Here is a 21,193-nt window from a genome sequence, read left to right as displayed (position 1 = left end):
TCAACAAATCCAGTAAAAATACAAATAGATTAGTATTCTACTGATAAGTATTACCTGATTAGATGAAGCCTTGTATGATGCATCTCTCTTTGTCATAGACCTTCATTGCTTTTCCCAAAAACGATGAGCACTGGATGCCAAGTTCCTTCATTATTACAATTGACATGGGCTCTGTAGTTGACTGTGAGATCAATCCCACATTCATATGCTGATGTGAGTACTCAATACTGCACCAAGTGTGTATTGATCCACAATGTGTAAAAGGTATCCAGTTTGAGAAACATGAGTGGGGTGAGTGAGACGGTTGGCCATTGCAATTACAGGGAAGCAGTCATTGGCAATTCAATTTTTGGTTTTCTGGCTCCCTTCAATGTTTCCCATGCATAATGTGTAAAATGAAAATCTACTGAAAGTACAAATGAGAATATAAGACATAAAATGGCGAAGAAGTTAAATATACAATAAATTATAGAACAGAATATAGAAAACTGAGGTAGACTGATGTACAGTAGAGGAGCCTTATACATAGTCATTACTGTCGCAGAGAAATAAGTGTATGGGTTCATATAATCATTTCATCAACATTGTAATGCATTTGTTAGCAGCTGTTTTGTTTAATTGCTGTTTGAATGTAGGATATGTCTATATATATATATATATATATATATATATATATATAATTTTTCGTTGTAGCGTAAACTCTGATCCCACGTAATCATTCTTTATTTCCTGTCTCACTGTTTACAGTATCAAATAAAAACAGAAATGCATAGAAATATTGGAAAACTGTCCAATCCATTGTCTTGCACATTATCTATTCACCGTATTTGTAGACGGTAAGAAAAATCTGTCAATATGTCAGCCTTTTATCTTTTGAATTGGACAGACTGGCAGCATCACACTTCTTCAAGTGGCTCAGGAAGGAGAAAAACAAAATCCTTTTTTTAAAAATGACCTTCAGCCATACTGGTTTAGTGAACCAGACATGTTATTTAATCTCAGCAGCTCAAGGTTTTATCAAAAGGTCAGGTTGTTGCTACTCTGCTTCCTCTTTCTGTCTGTCTAGAGCGATAACACATAGTCATGGCAGCATAACAGGTTAGTCAACCTAAACAAAAAGGCACAATGCTGTTTGGTTGTTCTGCTAAAGTCTGACTAAACAGCTCCATGCAGGTGTGTGCTGATGTAAAGAAAAAAAAATTCTATATACTATCTGTGGGACGATTTTGTGTGTAATTTTCAGGTTATTGATTTGTATATCTAACTCACACCGCCCGCAGAAGCTCTGATTATTCTGCTACTGCTGATATTATTGCCAGCTACTTCTCTCCTGATAGTGAGTCAGCCTCAGCTTGTATGTATACACTATATGATCAGAATAAGCCTTCAGGACACAAGACCTTGAGCTCAGTTCAGTATCTCCATAAGTTTGATCATTTATTCAATAAAATACTTGTAAGAACTGTATGTTCTTAACTTGGAGGATAATAAATAATGCAATAAAACACTACAATACTTTGAAAACTTTCAAAGTAGCAATAACTTAAGCAAATTCAGCTTATAAATTTTGCAAAGGTACACTTTTAATTGGGCTGTGCTCAATGCATGCTAATCGTTATGATGTGTGTGTGTGTGTGTGTGTGTGTGTGTGTGTGTGTGTGTGTGTGTGTGTGTGTGTGTGTGTGTACTATTAATCTGGCGAGTGCTTTGGCATGAATGAGACAAATACATGAGCAGGTGACCTTGATGTTATTCTGAGCTATTCTTGAAGAAAACAAGAAAAATCCGTTTTTCTTTTGCCTGTATTTTAGTGAGGATGCTCCCAGCAGCAGGCCTGTTTCCTTAGGTCAGAACCGTGTTACCATGAGTTTCACACCAGCGCATTAACTGATATGATCTCCTGTGTGATGAACATCATTATTAAATAATATGAAATCAATTACACAGTTGACTGTTCTTTCACTTGGTATTTTCACAATTTCTGCAAACCCTGATAGCTATCATTAATACATTCCACCCCTGGGACGTCAAATTGTAAAAAAAAAAAAAACCTTCTGCTCACGCTGAAAGATTCTGGCAAATTAATAAAACAGCTTCTGCTTAATTAGATCAGCAGTAATCTGAACACTTTCAAATGTGGTCATTATGTGCAGCATTCAAATTAATTCATATCACAACACAAAATCACAAGAACCTGAAAGGGAAATGTAGTTTATTTGCACTCCTGCACCCAGCATTTCTGTACAAGACACTCAGGCAAAGAGCACATGTACAGTCACTCGATTTATTAACATGGTAGGTCTAATTTTTTAATACCAACACCTGGCATTCACTCATCACGCCCACGAAAACTTGAGCGCTTACAAAACACCTGGGTGATAAAATCAACACATCAGCCTGTATTTGATTAGTGCATTAAGACGTATAGATGTACAGAACAATCAGAAAAACCTTCATACACTAAATTGATTGTAATGTTTTGTGATTGTGTCCCTGTTTCTGGCAGCCATGGACGCGCCCCTGAACCTGACAGCTAGCGAAGTGAATCACCGCAGCGCTCTCATCTCCTGGCAACCGCCGATGGCAGAGATAGACAACTACATGCTCACCTACAAGTCAACAGATGGCAGCCGTAAAGTATGTCACTAAAACTCTTATGTCTCAACTCTTACAAACACACACCCACTGAAACTGTAATCCCATGTATGTTAAACATTTCTGAAGCCAAAAGGTTTTTCCCTGTCTGCTGGCTCTGGAAACCCTGTTGAGTTGCTATATGCTCCAGTTGCAAATGTGTCAGGGAGATAAACTGTTCTTTTTAAAAAATCCTCACACCTGAAAATAGACACTTAATTCAGCAGATATTGGAGGACATTTTGAAACCCTCCCCCTCTCGGATTTGGAAAGTTGCAAAATGTTCCCGATGTAATCAACTTATTGTACCCAAGTTGATCAGAGTTCTGGGAAAGAAAAAATAATGCAGAATCATAACTTGATGACAAGCACTTCAAGATATAAATGTTATCTTTCAATCATGTTAATCCCCTGCTGTGGTGGATATGAACGTTTGGGAGAGACAAACACACTCACAGACTGGTACAAAAGGGAACCACACATTGAAATTGCCTGTCTAATAGAGGTGTTCCATTTGAATGTTTCTCAGTAGGGACATTGTTTATTTTGATTACGCTTCTTGATGTGGCTGAGTAATGGTTATGAAGCACAATAGTATGAGCAGTGTAGAACGCACCACGCCTGTTAAATGAATCCACCAGAACCATGTTCTGTGATGCTTTGCAAAAGACTCCTTTTAATAGCTACTAGGTGTCTTACACACACACACACACACACACACACACACACACACACACACACACACACACACACACACACACACACACACACACACATACAGTATGCACACAAACCTAACACACATCCATACTGAGGCAGTGGTGATGTACCACAAGTCACACACACACCGACCTTGAATGTGTGGTCTTGTTGTGTGGTTGACCATCGGGTGTCACTCATGCACAAAGAATGCAATGGATTTTAGATTTCACTTGTTTCAAACAGACTTCTATCAACATTGTTCTTGAAATCATGTCTTTCTTGTGACTATTTATCCCATGTTCTGGCTATTCATCCTTAATCCAAAACACATTATACTGTACATTATAGCTTTTGAATACAACTAATTTTAAATCAATATTTTGTGTGCCATTTCCAAAATGCTGCATGTTAATTCAAACTGAAATTATGTATTTTCTTTCTACTACAGTATACATACAGTATCTGCCTGATAAATAAACATAGAGCTTATAAATCAGTATACCCAACAGGGATAAATTAATATTTAATACTGTTTGGTTTCATTGTGGCGCTCCCTATTTCAGCATTAACAAGTCTGAATATTGTTGATAAAGAAAACTGTTTTCATAAAACCAATCAGATTGTTTAATTGAACAACCATATACATTAAACAGTAACATCTACTGTATGTTCTATCACAGGCACATGGTAATACAGCCTTACAACTAGACAGCAGCCTGCTACACAACACAAAATCCTCACTTTGAACAACCACCCACATTGTCTTTGCTGCTGTAGAATACTTACAAATACACTTCACTCTCCTACTTAGAAACATGGGCACGTGTCTTGTGTTTGGGTTGCTGAATGAGCGACCAAACAAACATTCACGCTTTGTAGGTTAGACATCTACATTGCTGTAGGTTCACCGTTGTTATTTACAATAAAAAGTAGACGTTTTAGATGTTGGAAGATCTTGAAAACCCAGTCGGAAGAAATAAGAATTGTTTTTTATTTTTCATTTTATTTTTTGATTACTATTAATTTCTTTTTTTAAACCTTGGTTCAGCACAGTGAGCTGCCTGGAGTGTGTGTGCCACAATTTGAAATCATTTTGTTTAGCACCAATGAGTCCGACCACTCAAGCTGGGAGCAACAATGAGCGCTACAGCCAGATTGAAGTGGGTCCTTGTAAGATTTTATTCCGGTGGTCTCCCTTCGGGGCTTTGGCTTGGCTGAAAAAATCTGTGGCGGCATTACCTCGGCTGTACTCTAAGCACATATCAGTGAGCTTCACAGCTGTTCAGCCAGCTTTCCCCTTATACAGAGATAATGGACTTTTACAATTTAGCACAAAGTAGTGTTGAGATTAATTTCTTATCTGATTAACATTTACTCAGCAGTTTGTAAATGCATGTATCACTGTTGGTGTTCGTGCCTGGTGTGGCAAATAACTTCCCATTCACACACGCACACACACGCGCGCGCACACACACACACACACACACACACACACACACACACACACACACGCACGCACGCACGCACACACATACACAAACACACTAGCCAGCCAGCCAGCCCACTCAACCACATGTACACAATCAATAACGAGTGTATGAATATACTGTATGCATTATTACTTACAGGGCTGTTGAGCTTGCAGTGAAAAATCTTTATCTTGACCCTGAAAATCTGATGAGACAATGACAGATCCTCATTTACCAGCTGCTCCTTTGCATTATTCACATGGACACTTTGCCTGGAAATGTGTGATATTTTCTTATTTTTTTTTAACTGGCAGAATATTTCATATTTACTTGGCAAGAGTGCAACACACACACACACACACAAATACATGAATATACAAGTTCACGTTTCGGTTCAGCGATTGATTGTCTGTCGGCAGAATCATTTTCATCAAGACAAATTGTCAAATGTCCTGGCTCCTTAAGACGCCTCACTAAAAGAGAATTGGTGAAACAAACTAAAGGAAGGATTTGTGCTGCTCAGTCTTGACTTCTTCAGCAAAAATAGAAATGTTGGTTTCCTGATTGCCTGGCAGCTTTGCAGCCCGGCTGTCCGATAAGAGTCTTTTATCTTGTTCCCTCTGTCTAGTTGCCCTCCCCCCTCCTCCATCTTCTCCCAGTCCCTATCCATCCATCCTTTCTTTTTCTTGCTTCTCTCTTTTTGTATTTTCTATTCCCACCATCAACAGGCAGACAGACTTGTTCAACTTTTCCTGCTTAGTTTACTAGTTTTTATTTCTGTGTGGAGCCAAACATCTTTCCCATCCCACTTGTGATAAATAGACGTCACTGTTTCTCAAAACACAAAACAATAGTGACTACATTCTAACTTATTTTTCCATGCTTTGAAATAATTATAAAAAAAAATATTATTTGTCGAAATATTACAATACACACATGCCCAATGCAAGAACATTGACAGTAACTGCTACAGGCCTAGGATTGAACTGATAAAATATAGAAATCTTTCTTACTATTGCAGTATTTAAATCGACCTGAATATGCTCTTTTCATTCCTGCTAAATAAACCTCATCTATTTTGCGCTGACTGATTGAGAACACTGTGCTACTGGAACACAAAGCAAGCTTATCATGTGTTTCCTGAACAAAAATAGCTTTGAGGATGTTTAGTGTTGCATTTAATCATTTCGAAACTCCCTAACTCAATTAAAGTTTTTTTTATCAGTAACGTTGGGTTTCTAACATCATTTATTTTGACCCTGAAGTTAATTAATACTGAATACACATGAAATTATAACTTTTAGGACAACAACAAAACAAAACAATTTAATGAAGTATGGAAACGCATCTATGAGGCACTATGAGAAATAAAGCTTGTAGCATTGCTACGAAGGGAAGGGGGAACTACGGTGGAGATCACAGGACACTTTTGTGTGTGTGTCTTTAAATGTTGTGTGTGTGTGTGTGTGTGTGTGTGTGTGTGTGTGTGTGTGTGTGTGTGTGTGTGTGTGTGTGTGTGTGTGTGTGTGTGTGTGTGTGTGTGTGTGTGTGTGTGTGTGTGTGTGTGTGTGTGTGTGTGATCATGCGATGAATTACTTATTCCTCTCGGCTGACATAATACATAACTTCATGTAAAAAGTATTTTACAAATAATGAACAACATACACATTTGTCCTTTTTCTTATTTTTTTTCTCTCTTTTCTTAGTTTGTATGTATTGTCTGGTGTTGTTTGTTTGTTTGCTTATTGTTACAAAAAAAACAAAATAAAAAGAATTATACAAAAAAAAAAAAAATTATAACTTTTAAAGAAGGCACTTTTTTGATCTAATATCTTTTAACTTATGTGAATGAATTGGGTCTTGTGTGTGTGTGTGTGTGTGTGTGTGTGTGTGTGTGTGTGTGTGTGTGTGTGTGTGTGTGTGTGTGTGTGTGTGTGTGTGTGTGTGTGTGTGCGTGTACGTGTGTGTGTGTGTGTTTCATAGGAGCTGATCCTAGATGCAGAAGACACATGGATTCGGCTGGAGGGACTGGCTGAGACCGCAGAATATACTGTCAAGCTCCAGGCTGCAAGAGGACTTGACACCAGCGCTGTTGTGTCAACCACTTTCACTACAGGTACATATTCACTCGCACCCACACGCACACACACAAGGTGCACATATTAAGGCTCCCCTAAGTCAGGCACAATTTTAATTTTGCTTCCCCACAGCATAGTGAAGGAGACTTCCCATTAGACTGCACCTGCAGAGTGGCTGCAATCCTACAACTGAGCAGTGTGCTTTAATCTGTAATGTGCTCACTGTGTAATTGGAAGCCGGATAAATCACTAAGACGAAGGGTTGGAATGCTACACGCTAATAACCAGGAATTTCTGCTAGCATGCTAAAAGTAAATATCAATTTCCATCATTTCAACCAAACAGTGAGAAGCAGTAGCAGTAAACTGTGTAGCATCCGGTAGCATCGTGCAGATAATCAATTTGCCTTAAAGCAGTTTTAATAATACTTCTTGCCACTAGGGGGCAGCCAAACAAGCTATGAACACATCATAAAAAAAAAAATTATATAGCGAACAGTTGCCTGTAACATTGCAACATTAGTATGGCATGTAATACATTTAATACTTAAAGCTATAATCTTTTAAAGTAAAAATATCAATTACTGTTTCTTTGAAAAGAAAACTTGAATGTTGTAAACCAAATGCCGTTTACAGATAAATGTCTGGTTCTATTCATGCAGTATACATTTTAAGGCAAAAGATGGACACAAACAAGATACAGCAACTGGGAGTCATAATATTAACATGAATTCCCCATGCCTCCTGTGCTTGTCTCCAGGGAGTCGCCTGTTTGCAACGCCTCAGAACTGTGCCCAACACCTGCTGAATGGAGAGTTGCTGAGCGGCGTCTACACCATTTACATCAACCGAGACCCCAGCCAGGGTGTGCAGGTGTACTGCGACATGACCACTGATGAAGGAGGCTGGATCGTAAGTCACTGAGAAGATGGCAGCTTCTTTTAATAGCGCTTTTGGCATGAGTGCAAATGAGAGAAACTGTGTCAGTTCGGTTGAGAAAGGAGGAAGAAGAGTTGGGGAGAACATTTGTATCATTACTGGATTGTTTAAAATAACGAATAACTTTTAGATTTTTGAGTTATGGAAGTTTTATTTGTCTGATCTTGTCACACATGTCTTGGTGTTTAGATATTCCAGCGCCGTCAGAACGGCCTGACAGACTTCTCCAGGAAGTGGAGTGACTATCGGCTTGGCTTTGGAAACCTGGAGGATGAATTCTGGCTTGGTAAGACTTTAGGTTTATGTTAACCAATTTAGAGTGCACTGTAGTTTCACATACAGGGGTTTACCCAAGTCCATCACTTCTTTTCTGCTAAGCGCTGGACAGAAAGGCAACATCTCCGGTTTGCATAACAGTCAAATCAGGGGAGGACCTGGAAATAAGTTGTTGTTTTTTTTAACTAATTGGTGATTGAGTAGATGTTGTATAAGAATATTTACAAGTAAGGTCAAGTTTACTGCTGCCTTATAACAACATCCTGTCATCCTGCCAAACATATGTCAGCTGCGTTTTGTGATAGTCCTCCACACCCTTCCACCACATTTTTCTCCATTATGTTCCAGTTTTCCCCGTCTCCATGACTCAAGAGGATTTAATAGCCGCGATACATAGAGGGCCATCACATTGTTCAAGTCGATACATCAATTTTTTTTGGGGGGGGATGTATCTTTTGGATGCATTTTTAGCCATTTTGAAGATGTGTTACTCAGTGTGAAGTTTTTTTTTTCTTCTACCACTCATCTCATCTTCCAGCACTTGACTTCACAAAGACTAGTCCATTCATTACGGGATTTTGTAAAAGATCATCTTCTTGCAATAACTCTGTGATTGTTTTTTTGGGGCACTCAAAGACAAAACAGCAGACCCCACCCCAGCCCCATTACAAAAAATCTCATTATCAAACAATAATTATATTCATTAGAAAATGAGTCATGTTTCTTCATGAGCCAGTTTTTGTGATGTCGCTTTGCTGCGGATGATTAAAGGGAGATATTACATGAATATTTCATTAGGTGAATCAGGACCTCGAGACGAATGTATTTCCAAACTATTTGATTACAGAAATTAAATAACTCTGGGGAGAAGAGTTTTATGGCACGGCATTAACACCACATTATTCCGAGAGGGAGGCCTGTTGCTTTTGCAGCTGAAACATAATGGATCATAATACAAAGATAGCTGTAGCACGCTGAAGTCCATTAGTGGGAAAGCACACTGTAATAGGTGAAAGCATAAAGAGAAACTCTGGTTGAGAGTCTTTACTGGTTATTTTTAAAGCTTTACTTTTGCGGTATTGTCGAATTGAATAATAACGTCAGCTGTTCCTGTTTCCTTTTGTTCACCATTGCCCGGAGAGCGCTCAAAGGTGGCTTTTTACGTTTTGTCACAACAGAGAAAGTCGGATTGCTGTCTGCTAGTTTAAATTAATTATTCATCAAATTTTTTTGTATTTCAACAAAGAAAAAAATGACTCACGGAAGCACAGGAAGCTTGGTAAAAAAAAAGAAGAAATATTGGACATACTAATATAACACAGTAAGATGACAGTGACCACACAATACAGGATGGAAGTCCGTCCTTTTTTTGCACACCGCCCTGTATAAAGTATGGATAAGTGAGCTATAAAGTGACAGGACTGTTTCAGCTATTTCTGACACTTGACACTGAGACTTGTAGGTGTCATGCATCACCATCCTGGCACTGATATTTTCTTAATTTCTGGCAGATTTACAACAGCTCTAAACCCTACAATATGACCTACGGAAACCGAAGCACTTCTGGTTCAATGAAACAATATTTTAAGATGACCTTTTTCCACTTGAAGGTTGAATCAGCAGTAATATGCCCCTTCCGCCCTCTTCTACACAAGATACCAGTCCAGGGCACTTCATTCTCTCGGGGTCTAGCTTTCGTTTGTTTGTTTTTTTGTTTTTTTTGCCTCCTAAGATGCACTTTGTACTCTGTACTCTCAGTGCATAAAAGCAGCTTAATGTAACCTGGGGGTGTGGAGCATCCAGAGCTGCTCTTTGCTTCCTGTGAAAGCTTCTCCCCGTGACGCTACATAACAGATAACATGCCAGGGGGGGGGGGACACGGTAGCATCGGAGTATACTGGACAGAATGTCAAGCCCGCTGCATGAAACAGACATGTCAGTTGATATGCGTTTATATGCTTGTGAGAAAGGGACTAAAGGGACTTTTATTTTCACAAAGCATTTTATTTAAACAGGTTAGTCTCATTAAAATCAACATCTATTTGTCAAGAGAGACCTGGCCAAGATGGACAGCAGGACACAGTAGCAGTTACAACATAATACTTCAAGACAGAATACAAGCTAAAAAAATAAGCACCCTTAAGTGAAATCCAAAAATACATTAAAATGATTGATTAAAACATTTTCAATTGATCGACCTTCAAACTCTTAACAACGGTTTTAAATTATTTTGAGATCCTGAAGTTTGAGCTCCTTCTGCAGGTCATTCCAGGAAGAGGATGCAAAAACTTGAAGGCATATTTATAGTGCAACATTAAGTGTTGGCACAGTACAGGCACTATGTTACCATGGAGGCAATTGGCTGTGGATTGTTAAGCCTATATTTGCTTTTGGAATGTTTTGGGTAAAATTGGCACCATATAAAGCTATAATACATTAACTTTAAGAGGATTGCAACCTACCTATGGATGTACCGACAAATATTCCTTTTTTAGGAATAATTTAAAAAGTGCATATAAATTGATGTTTTTTTTCAATGAACATCTGAGATAATGATATCCTCAGTAAGTATTAATCGCTTTGATTCTAAAAAATATATGTACCACCTGCCTCTGTTTGTTCGCATTTGACTGAGATATGACTGAGAAGCAGTAGCTCACATAGGCTACCCTGAAATGGCCTCAATGAACTGTGTGTCAGAGTCGGTTTTGCAGCTCCAACTACTTACCATGTTAATAAGAAGCCAAATCAGTGCCCAAATTACAATAATTACCCCCAAGTTGTTTTCAAATCACTGGAAAACACCAGCAGCCGCTTTTATTCACCTCACGCAGCGTCTTTTTAGACACACATCTCTCCCTCTGGCCCCCCGCCACCTACTTTCCCACACCGCACAGTTTGAAAACCTCTGAGCCGGGTCAGCGCAAAATCAATCGTGCAGTCCCATTCAAGTGTTCAAATCTAGCTTTTTGTCCTGTGCTACTACTTGTATTTGCTGTGTATTTTAACCATTGAAAAGCATAAGTGGTGCCCTTAAAATGCATCATCACAGCCGTTTCAAAGTATTTGACTTTCACTGTACTTTCAACAGATCAGGTCACTATAATATATCCCTGTGGAACCTTTTACAGCAAACATTTAGTTAATCGCCTGCGTCTACACACGCAACAGGGATGTATTAGACAGTATGGCACCATAAACACCTATAGTAAATCCTCTCAAACTGAAATAATTAGCCAGCGCTCAAGAATATGAAAATTAGGCTTTCCTTGTTATCTGTTATAGTTTGTAAATGTCCGTTTTTATTGCTGCCTCTAGGGCAATCTATATACACTCTACTCACCGACCTCCGCTATGTTGTGGTCACAGCAGCTCGCTGTGTGTTCCTCGTCTGTATCTGCCACTCCCCCTGTCTGTCTCACTTCACACCTGGTCCTCATCTGCAATCACGCTCACCTGGTCTTCACCTCCAATCAACTCCCCTTCATAACCCGTGGATTCCTTGCTGTTGGCGCCGGATCGTCCTATGCGCTACCGTGGTAACTATAACGTACCTGGCTCCAGTTTACTGTCCCTCGCTCTCGCTTACTCGTCTCTCGTTTCTTGTTGCCTGTAGCTGTTGACCACAACCTAACTTTTGTTTTTCCTCTGCCTGCAGTATCCGGACCACTCTCTCCAGCTTCCCGGCGTTGGTCTCCCCCTGGCTCCCTCACCCACTACCTGCTTCCCCTCACTATATATAATAAACCTTTTTTTATATAATCCTACTTCGTCTCCGTCTGCTCTTGGGTCCAGCATCGTAACCATAACAGAACGATCCGGCCAAGATGGACCCAGCGGACATCGGAAACATTCGTGGAGCTCTCGCCGCCCAAGGCACTCAGGTGGCGGAGCACAGCCAAGCTCTCCGGGACGCTATGGAGGCTTTTAAGAATCTCGCTACCCGAGTCACACAGATGGGTGACCAATTGGACTTACTGGTACCTCCCACCACAGCGCCTCCACTACCAGCGGCACCCCCGCCTGCTCTCACTTCCCCGTTACACCTGCCACGAGCTCGTGAGCCATTTATTCCTGCGCCAGAGCGCTATGCTGGGGACATGGGTACGTGCAGAGACTTTTTGATTCAGTGTTTCCTAGTTTTCAGTCAGCAGCCTCTCACCTATCCCACAGAAAAGGCTAAGATCGCTTACATTATGGGGTCACTTAAGGGTAATGCACTAGCGTGGGCTTCAGCATTATGGGACAGTGATTCCCCAGCTAATGACAATTTTGACCTTTTTGTAGCAGAGATGAGGAAAGTGTTTGACCATCCAGTAGAGGGAGGGGACGCCGCCAAGCGGCTTATTTCTTTACGTCAGGGCTCCCGCAGTGTAGCTGAGTTCTCCGTTGAGTTCAGGACCTATGCAGCCAGGTCAGGCTGGAACGACAAGTCACTACGTGGGCTTTTTCTTTCCGGTCTCAGTGAGACAATCAAGGATGAGCTGGCTACTAGGGAGGAAGCTGACACTCTCGATGAAATAATTTCCCTCTCTATCCGGCTGGATAATCGCCTACGCGAGCGGCTTAGGGAGAAGGCGGGCAGCTCCGTGCCTCCGGTTTTCGCTGCTTCCTGTTCCCCACTCTTCCCTAAGACTGCCCTCTCTGCCCCCGTGACGCGTGCTGTCACTGAAGAGGAGCCCATGCAGCTGGGTCGCACACGTCTCACCCAGGCAGAGCGGCTTCATCGAATTAAGACCGGAGTGTGTCTGTACTGTGCGCTGCCCGGGCATCTCATCTCCACCTGTCCGTCACTGCCAAAAGACAGGGCTCGGCAGTGAGGCTCGGGGCCCTGCTGAGCCACGCCCCCTCCGTCCCCGATTCTCACTGTTCTCGCTCACTGCTGGATGCCACTCTCCTGTCCCTCGGGCATTCCTTTCCTGTGTCAGCCCTGGTGGATTCGGGAGCGGATGAGAACTTCATTGATGCGGGCTTCGCGTCTCAGGTTGGCATTAAATTGGAACAATTACCCTCTCCCTTAAATGCTAACGCCTTAGACGGCCGTCACCTGGCCCTTATTACCCACCGTACTAAGCCCCTTGAATTAATTGTTTCTGGCAATCACCACGAGATACTTCAGTTTCATGTCATCCTGTCTCCCCTCACTCCCCTGGTGCTGGGGTACCCCTGGCTCAAGCTTCACAATCCCCAATTTGACTGGTCTTCTGGCAAGGTGGTGAGTTGGAGCACGTTTTGTCATTCCACCTGCTTACAGTCTGCCCTGTCTCCGGCAGTGGGAGATGTTCTCTTGCCCAAGGAACCTCCCGACCTCTCCTTGGTTCCCCAAATTTATCATGACCTGGGAGAGGTATTTAGTAAGTGTCGTGCGCTCACCCTGCCTCCTCATCGCCCCTATGACTGTGCCATTGATCTCCTCCCCGGCGCCCCTTTGCCCAGTAGTCGCCTTTATAACTTGTCCCGTCCTGAGAGGGAGGCCATGGAGAAGTACATTAAGGATTCTCTTTCGGCTGGCCTCATGAGACCCTCCTCTTCTCCTGTTGGTGCAGGTTTCTTTTTTGTGGCCAAAAAGGACAAGTCACTTCGCCCATGCATTGATTTCAGGGGTCTCAATAACATTACTGTGAAGAACAAGTATGCGTTGCCCCTCATCAGTTCCGCATTCGAGCCACTGCAGGGCGCCACAGTCTTCTCCAAATTGGACCTACGTAATGCCTATCATCTGGTGCGCATCCGTGAAGGCGATGAGTGGAAGACGGCCTTTAACACCCCCCTCGGCCATTTTGAGTATCTCGTCATGCCTTTCGGCCTAACTAATGCCCCTGCTGTGTTCCAGAACCTGGTTAACGACGTCCTCCGGGACTTTCTCAACCGCTCAGTTTTTGTCTATTTAGACGACATCCTGATTTTTTCCCGCAATCAGAAGGAACACGTCCAGCATGTCCGGCAAGTTCTTCAACGGCTGTTGGAGAACAAGCTATATGTGAAGGCCGAGAAGTGTGAGTTCAGTGTCACCTCTGTATCCTTCCTGGGGTTCATCATTGAGAGCGGGCAAGTGAGGACCTGCCCCGAGAAGGTCATTGCAGTGACTGACTGGCCCACCCCCGATTCCCGCAAGAAACTGCAGCAGTTTCTGGGGTTTGCCAATTTTTACCGGAGGTTCATCCGTGACTACAGCAGGGTGGCAGCCCCTCTCACTCATCTCACCTCCCCTGCCCGCCCTTTTGCCTGGACGCCTGAAGCGGAGGCTGCCTTCTCTAGGCTTAAGGAGCTTTTTTCGTCTGCCCCCATTCTCATCCAACCGGATCCCTCCAGGCAGTTCATTGTGGAGGTTGATGCATCTGACACTGGGGTGGGGGCGGTCCTGTCCCAGCGCTCGGCCTCTGATGAGAAGATTCACCCCTGCGCTTTTTTCTCTCGCCGGCTGGTTCCTGCTGAGCGGAATTATGATGTGGGTAACAGAGAGCTGCTGGCTGTGAAACTGGCGTTGGAGGAATGGCGGCACTGGCTTGAGGGGTCGGAACAGCCGTTCGTGGTATGGACTGACCACAAGAATTTGTCTTACATCCAGACAGCCAAGCGATTGAATTCCCGCCAAGCCCGGTGGTCCCTGTTTTTTGGGCGTTTCAATTTCTCCCTCACCTACCGGCCCGGTTCCCGTAACGTCAAACCAGACGCCCTCTCCCGCCAGTTTGGCACTGTGGACACACCGGGTCCCCCTGACACCATCCTCTCTCCTTCCTGTCTCAGGGTGGCTGCGGTTACCTGGGAGATAGAGTCCCTCATCCGGGAGGCCCAAATCACTGAACCAGACCCGGGCAACGGCCCTCCTAACCGCCTCTTTGTCCCCAGTTCGGTGCGCTCCCAGGTTCTGGTGTGGGGTCACACATCGCGTTTTGCCTGTCACCCTGGCGTGGGTCGCACCCTGTCACTCCTTAAGAGGTACTTTTGGTGGCCAGCGATGGACGCTGACACCCGGGCTTTCGTGCTGGCCTGCACGGTTTGTGCTCGGGCCAAGTCCTCCCATCAACCCCCTGCTGGCCTGCTTCGCCCGCTTCCTGTTCCTGGTCGGCCCTGGTCTCACATTGGCCTGGATTTCGTCACTGGTCTTCCCCCCTCTAATGGCCATACAGTCATCCTCACAGTTGTGGATAGGTTCTCTAAGGCTGTTCATTTCATTGCCCTCCCAAAGCTCCCCTCTGCCACCGAGACTGCCCAGCTGCTCGTGCAGCATGTGTTCCGCCTCCACGGGATTCCCACGGACCTCGTCTCCGACCGCGGCCCGCAATTCATCTCCCAGGTGTGGAAAGCCTTCTGCCGTGCGCTGGGGGCCTCTGTCAGCCTGTCATCAGGGTACCAGCCGCAGACTAATGGGCAGGCGGAGAGAGCGAATCAGGATCTGGGAACCGCGCTGCGTTGTGTGGCTGCCCGCAACCCCTCTGCCTGGAGCGACCATCTCTCTTGGATCGAGTATGCCCACAACTCCATGTCCTGTGCAGCCACCGGCATGTCCCCGTTTGAATGTTCCCTGGGGTACCAACCGCCCTTGTTTCCGGCTCAGGAGGACGACATCTCCGTTCCCTCAGTACAGCACCATCTCCGCCGCTGCCGCAGGGTGTGGAAGGGCGCGCGCACCGCTCTGCTGCGCTCCGCTGAGCAGAACCGGCGCACGGCTGATCGCCACCGGGCTCCCGCTCCTGCCTATCGGGTGGGTCAGCAGGTGTGGTTGTCCTCCAAGGACCTTCCCTTACAGACTGGCTCTAAGAAGTTAACCCCTCGTTTTGTGGGGCCCTTCCCTATTGTCTCCGTCATCAACCCCTCTGCGGTCACACTCAAGCTGCCCCCAGCCATGCACGTCCACCCAACCTTCCATGTCTCTCGTCTAAAGCCAGTCTCCACCAGCCCTCTCTCCCCCCCGGCCATTGCCCCCCCTCCTCCCCGGGTGATTGACAACCACCCAGCATACACCGTCCGGCGGTTGCTGGACATTCGGCGTCGGGGCAGAGGGCATCAGTACCTCGTGGATTGGGAGGGTTACGGTCCGGAGGAAAGGAGCTGGGTTTCGCGGGGTCTCATTCTCGACCCCTCCCTCATCCGGGATTTCCATCTGGCTCATCCTGAGAAGCTTAGGCCGCCTGGAGGCGTCCATTGAGGGGAGGGTACTGTTGTGGTCACAGCAGCTCGCTGTGTGTTCCTCGTCTGTATCTGCCACTCCCCCTGTCTGTCTCACTTCACACCTGGTCCTCATCTGCAATCACGCTCACCTGGTCTTCACCTCCAATCAACTCCCCTTCATAACCCGTGGATTCCTTGCTGTTGGCGCCGGATCGTCCTATGCGCTACCGTGGTAACTATAACGTACCTGGCTCCAGTTTACTGTCCCTCGCTCTCGCTTACTCGTCTCTCGTTTCTTGTTGCCTGTAGCTGTTGACCACAACCTAACTTTTGTTTTTCCTCTGCCTGCAGTATCCGGACCACTCTCTCCAGCTTCCCGGCGTTGGTCTCCCCCTGGCTCCCTCACCCACTACCTGCTTCCCCTCACTATATATAATAAACCTTTTTTTATATAATCCTACTTCGTCTCCGTCTGCTCTTGGGTCCAGCATCGTAACCATAACACGCTAGTTTCCATGCTGAACACAATGTCAGTTTGATTATGTAATAACAGAGAGGAAGCAGGGTGGCTGTGTGCGATATGTGATCATTATCCTATTGTCTCTCCTATGGCCCATTTCTGTATAAGAGTGAGAGAAAGGCTGGTAATAAAATGTGAGGAGATTGTAATATTGGTAGTATAATAGGACAAGAGCGCTATATAGTGTGTCAAAATGACTTTTTTAATTGCCGCAGTTTGGAATAGAGGAGTCTGATCCCATAAAACTGTTGGGGGGAAAAGAACAGTAAAAAAAAAATTATGGGCTCAAGATTAATTGCTTATAATGCAATGATATTATTCAATTGAAAATGGATATTGCAACACTTGCTTTTCCCTTGTCACCCTAGGTGCTTTGGGGTTGTAAAAAAGATTGTATCTGTTTTCAACTGACATATTACAGCATACCTAGTTTCCCTGCTTTCCTACTCCTTATCTTTGATTTGCTTCAGGGTTTTTCTTTTTCAATGAATTTCCCCCACGGATTGGAAATAATTGTACATGCGATGCTCCTGTTGGAGGGTTAAGCAGGGTGGGAGACTCTTTTTTTCCCAAATTGGTGCTTGTTGTAATCTGATAGTGAAGACTGAGTCCCATTCTCTGCGGCCGCTGTGGGGTCTTATCACCCTTTTTTTGGTTCAAACCAGCCACATATCTGCCACCTTGGAGATAGAGCGTAAAGCCGCATATCTCAAAGAGTAAAGCCCCAAATAGCATTAACGGGCTGGGCTGGGGGTGACAGTGTCCACCGCTCTGGGCATGTGTCAATCACCAACATTACTACAGTATAACCAGCTGAGAGAGAGACACGCCTGACACAGTGCTTATCAAGATTCAAACCTGTAACCCTCAAAGCTGCTGGTGCGAACAAAGTGTGCCCACAAGAAGTGTACGTTTATGGTCAACACATTTAATTCGAAGCGCTGTTCAATCTTCCCTGTTCAGTATTCTTATAACTGTTAACTTCCAATATAGTCATTCTGTCACTCCATATTTGACTTCCTCTGTTACTCTTTCAAAATAATTGAATGCAATTTTCCTTCAAGGTGCCCAGTGGATTTTTCTTCTAAATAAAGAAAGTTGTGATTGAATTCATTCGTTCTCACCAAAATTGAATGCATTTCCTTTCTCCTTTACAAATGAATTACCAATGGTTGTAATGGTTGGATTTAAATCTGCACCTGTGCTATTGCATGTTTGGGAATTGCTTTGAATCCATTGTCACCGGATTGCATTCTGACTCAATCAAAATGTGAATGTTAGGCCCTTCCATCATCAGTGTGAGCGGGATGACTTCTAAAATCGGTGTTTTTGAAGCTCTGAAGTCGGGCGTGATTAAAAACCAGATCAGTCTGGTTATTAAAAGAGAGTGGGAGCTGGTGTAACTGGAAGATAAAAGTTGTTTCTTTTAAACAGCAGGTTAAGTGTCAAGATTACGGTTAATCTCTGTGGAGTCTGTTTACAATGGAATACAGTATATCTATAACACAGAATGATGTGTTGTTGTGTCTCCGCAGGTCTAGACAACATCCAGAGGCTTGCTGCTCAGGGACGCTACGAGCTGAGAATTGACATGAGGGACGGGCAGGAGTCAGTCTACGCCAATTATGACAAATTCTCCCTGGGGGACGCCAGAAACCTCTACAAGCTCAGGATAGGAGAGTACAACGGCACCGCTGGTACGTGGTTCAATACTTCATTTTTTTGAATTTTAATTAGCTTTGTGGATTACGCATTACAAAGTGTTTTTGTTATTTGAATCTTTTTATTATTATTATTATTATTATTATTATTATTATTATTATTATTATTATTATTATTATTATTATTCAATATACTCTAGTGAACCCTCCATCCAATGCCATTCATTTCCACTGCCTTCCATCCTTCCTTCTTCCTGATGTCTGAAACACTAATTTCCCACTCATGTCCCCGCTCTTCATGTATCCCAGTCTGTCAACATGACCCTCTGCCAGAATTGCCCGTCATCCACTCACAATTTGCAATTATAATTCCCACTGCTTAAATAAATTCAGAGAGGCTGCAGCAGGTTTTCCTTTCCTCTCTCTCTCTCTCTTTCTCTCTCTTTCATGTCTCGCCCCCTCACCACGCCGTTATTCAATGTGGACACTGATGTTTCTCTCTCTCTCTCTCCCTCTCTCTCTCTCTCTCTCTCTCTCATGATCCCAGGTGACTCTCTGAGCTACCACCAGGGTCGGCCCTTCTCTACAAAAGACAGAGACAATGACATTGCCGTCACCAACTGTGCCTTGTCCTACAAAGGAGCCTGGTGGTATAAGAACTGCCACCGGGCCAACCTCAACGGCAAATATGGCGAGTCCAGACACAGTCAGGTCAGTCATCCCATTAACAAGCAAGCTGATTCAATTGTAAAGCTGAAATATATTTTGGTGTAGGTGGAAACAGATTTCAAAAGAAAACACCCACTTGTTGCAGCACTGCATCTGGAATGGATGGATATGAATGATGGATTATCAGCATGGTAAATGAGCTGATAATCCCAAAACTCCAGACCTAAAGTGTGCCAACCCCTTCCCTAACTAAATTGATATTAGGGACCCAGCAGCTCATTTTCTCCCCCTTGGGTCCCCTGGCCAGGCTGATAGTTTGGGTTTAATTTGTCCAGGTAGTGAGAAAATTGGTCCTTGAGATTTTAGCAGCTACCCCAAAACCGCAGAGGTTGAAATACATCTGTGGTGTTCACACAATTGAAAAAAGGACATTTAAAAATGTCAACAGCAATGTGTCACAACGTCCCTATGTCACCTCACTCAGTGGAACTACTTCACTGGAAGAAAGTAGTTCCAAGAAGATGGCTTACGTCAAATTCTGTGGATTATTCAGAGTAACTTTGGACACCAGTTTCTGGAAATACACATTGCTGTTAAATCTTATGAATGTAATCTCTCAATCTTTCCAGCACTATACATTTTCCATTTGCCTCCGTAATGGTAAAGGTGTGCCAACAGAAACTGGCAAGTGGGTGAAGTGAGCCTTTACCTCAGTCCATTACACTGAAAAGGGACATATTGGCATTTACAAAAATCACATAAACTGGTCTGATGAAAGGTCAAATGATCTCATTTTTTAAGAGGCTTATATTTGTAAATTAAATTGCTAGAGACATCCCATCTCTTTACTTATGACACTGATGTGCCTGATGAGGGAGCTGGAATGAAAGGTAAATAAAAAGGACTGTAACTACACTACTTGTCGAATTCTAATGCAATTTAATCGGGGAAGAGAATTTTAGTTCATTGAAACACTCTGACCAGTGAGTTCATATTTAAATTACAGAAATACATGTAAGAAAAATGCTCCAAACAAACATGAAACAAGCATTCACATGTTGTATTAAACATAATGAACACTGGTACCCCCCTTCTCCGACTTCTTCACTTTTTCTTCTTCTTCTTTTTGCTCGCCACAATAGGTGGGAGTGAGAGTTGAGGGCTTGTTCGTTCCTATTGAGGACCGTGTGATGTGTGCTCTCTCTCTATGTCTCTCTCTCTCTCTCTCTCTCTCTCTCTCTCTCTCTCTCTCTCTCTCTCTCTCTCTCTCTCTCTCTCTCTCTCTCTCTCTCTTTACTGCTGGTACGACTGGAGAAATAGAGTGTGGTGTTGTGTGTGTGTGTGTGTGTGTGTGTGTGTGTGTGTGAAGCTGCGATTAGGCTGAACTACAAAGGCTGTGGAGCATCACTGCCTCTCTTGCTGTTCTCTCTACCTTTTCTCTTTGTTGCTTGATAACATGAAATGAGACCAGGTGGGAGCGGAGACGGGCAGGCTTGAATACGCGCGGAGAGAGAAGTTGCCTTTCAGAGTAAAGCTGCAAATGGGAAGGCTTTTGGCGGTGGTGGGGATTAGCAGGGCTAGAGTGAGACTATAATTGCACTAAACTCATAATTGTGGCTGGCTCTTAAATCGGGATTTTCCTTTGCCCCTGCTTCTATGAAAGCTTCCCTACGGTTGAAATTCAAATATGCTCCACTGAAAATATATGACCGGTTTCTTTTTTATGTTTGACCATTTCTTCAAATGCCTGTTGATTCAAAGAGTTTCTGAAATCTCTCTCTCTCTGTCTCTCTCTGTCTCTCTCTCTTACAGGGTATTAACTGGTACCACTGGAAAGGCCATGAGTTCTCTATCCCTTTCGTGGAGATGAAGATGAGGCCGTTCAACTACCGCAGCATCAGCAGCAAGAGGAGGCGGTCCGCTCCTGTATAAACACAGGGCCTCGGCCCGGCCCAGAGTGGTGGATGGATGGAGTTCGGACGACGTTTAGTGATTAGTTTCTGCTGTCTATGTGCCTCACTGATATGCTCCTTTAATGCAGTTAAAGTGAGGCTGCAAGGAACAACATAAGGGTTATGACAAAAAAAAGCTACTAATATTTTATTAATATTCCGTTGAAGAAAATAAATTCCAG

General features: G+C 43.7%; 1 protein-coding gene across 1 annotated transcript in view; it reads left to right on the top strand.

Moving 5' to 3' along the window:
- Positions 1-20,991, top strand: part of tnr (tenascin R (restrictin, janusin)) — a gene marked incomplete at both ends in the record, with an annotated part of 69,158 nt that extends 48,167 nt beyond the window's left edge. Inside the window, 7 exons of the mRNA XM_080034205.1 lie at positions 2,507-2,637; positions 6,789-6,921; positions 7,643-7,794; positions 8,011-8,107; positions 18,265-18,426; positions 18,938-19,101; positions 20,872-20,991. Coding sequence (XP_079890331.1) covers positions 2,507-2,637; positions 6,789-6,921; positions 7,643-7,794; positions 8,011-8,107; positions 18,265-18,426; positions 18,938-19,101; positions 20,872-20,991 — 959 coding nt within the window. The remainder of the gene's footprint in view (positions 1-2,506; positions 2,638-6,788; positions 6,922-7,642; positions 7,795-8,010; positions 8,108-18,264; positions 18,427-18,937; positions 19,102-20,871) is intronic.
- Positions 20,992-21,193: the final 202 nt, after the last annotated feature.

This window comes from Ammodytes marinus (genome assembly GCF_949987685.1).
Source record: "Ammodytes marinus genome assembly, chromosome: 9".
NCBI lineage: Eukaryota > Metazoa > Chordata > Actinopteri > Uranoscopiformes > Ammodytidae > Ammodytes > Ammodytes marinus.
This window is presented reverse-complemented; position numbering and strand designations above follow the sequence as displayed.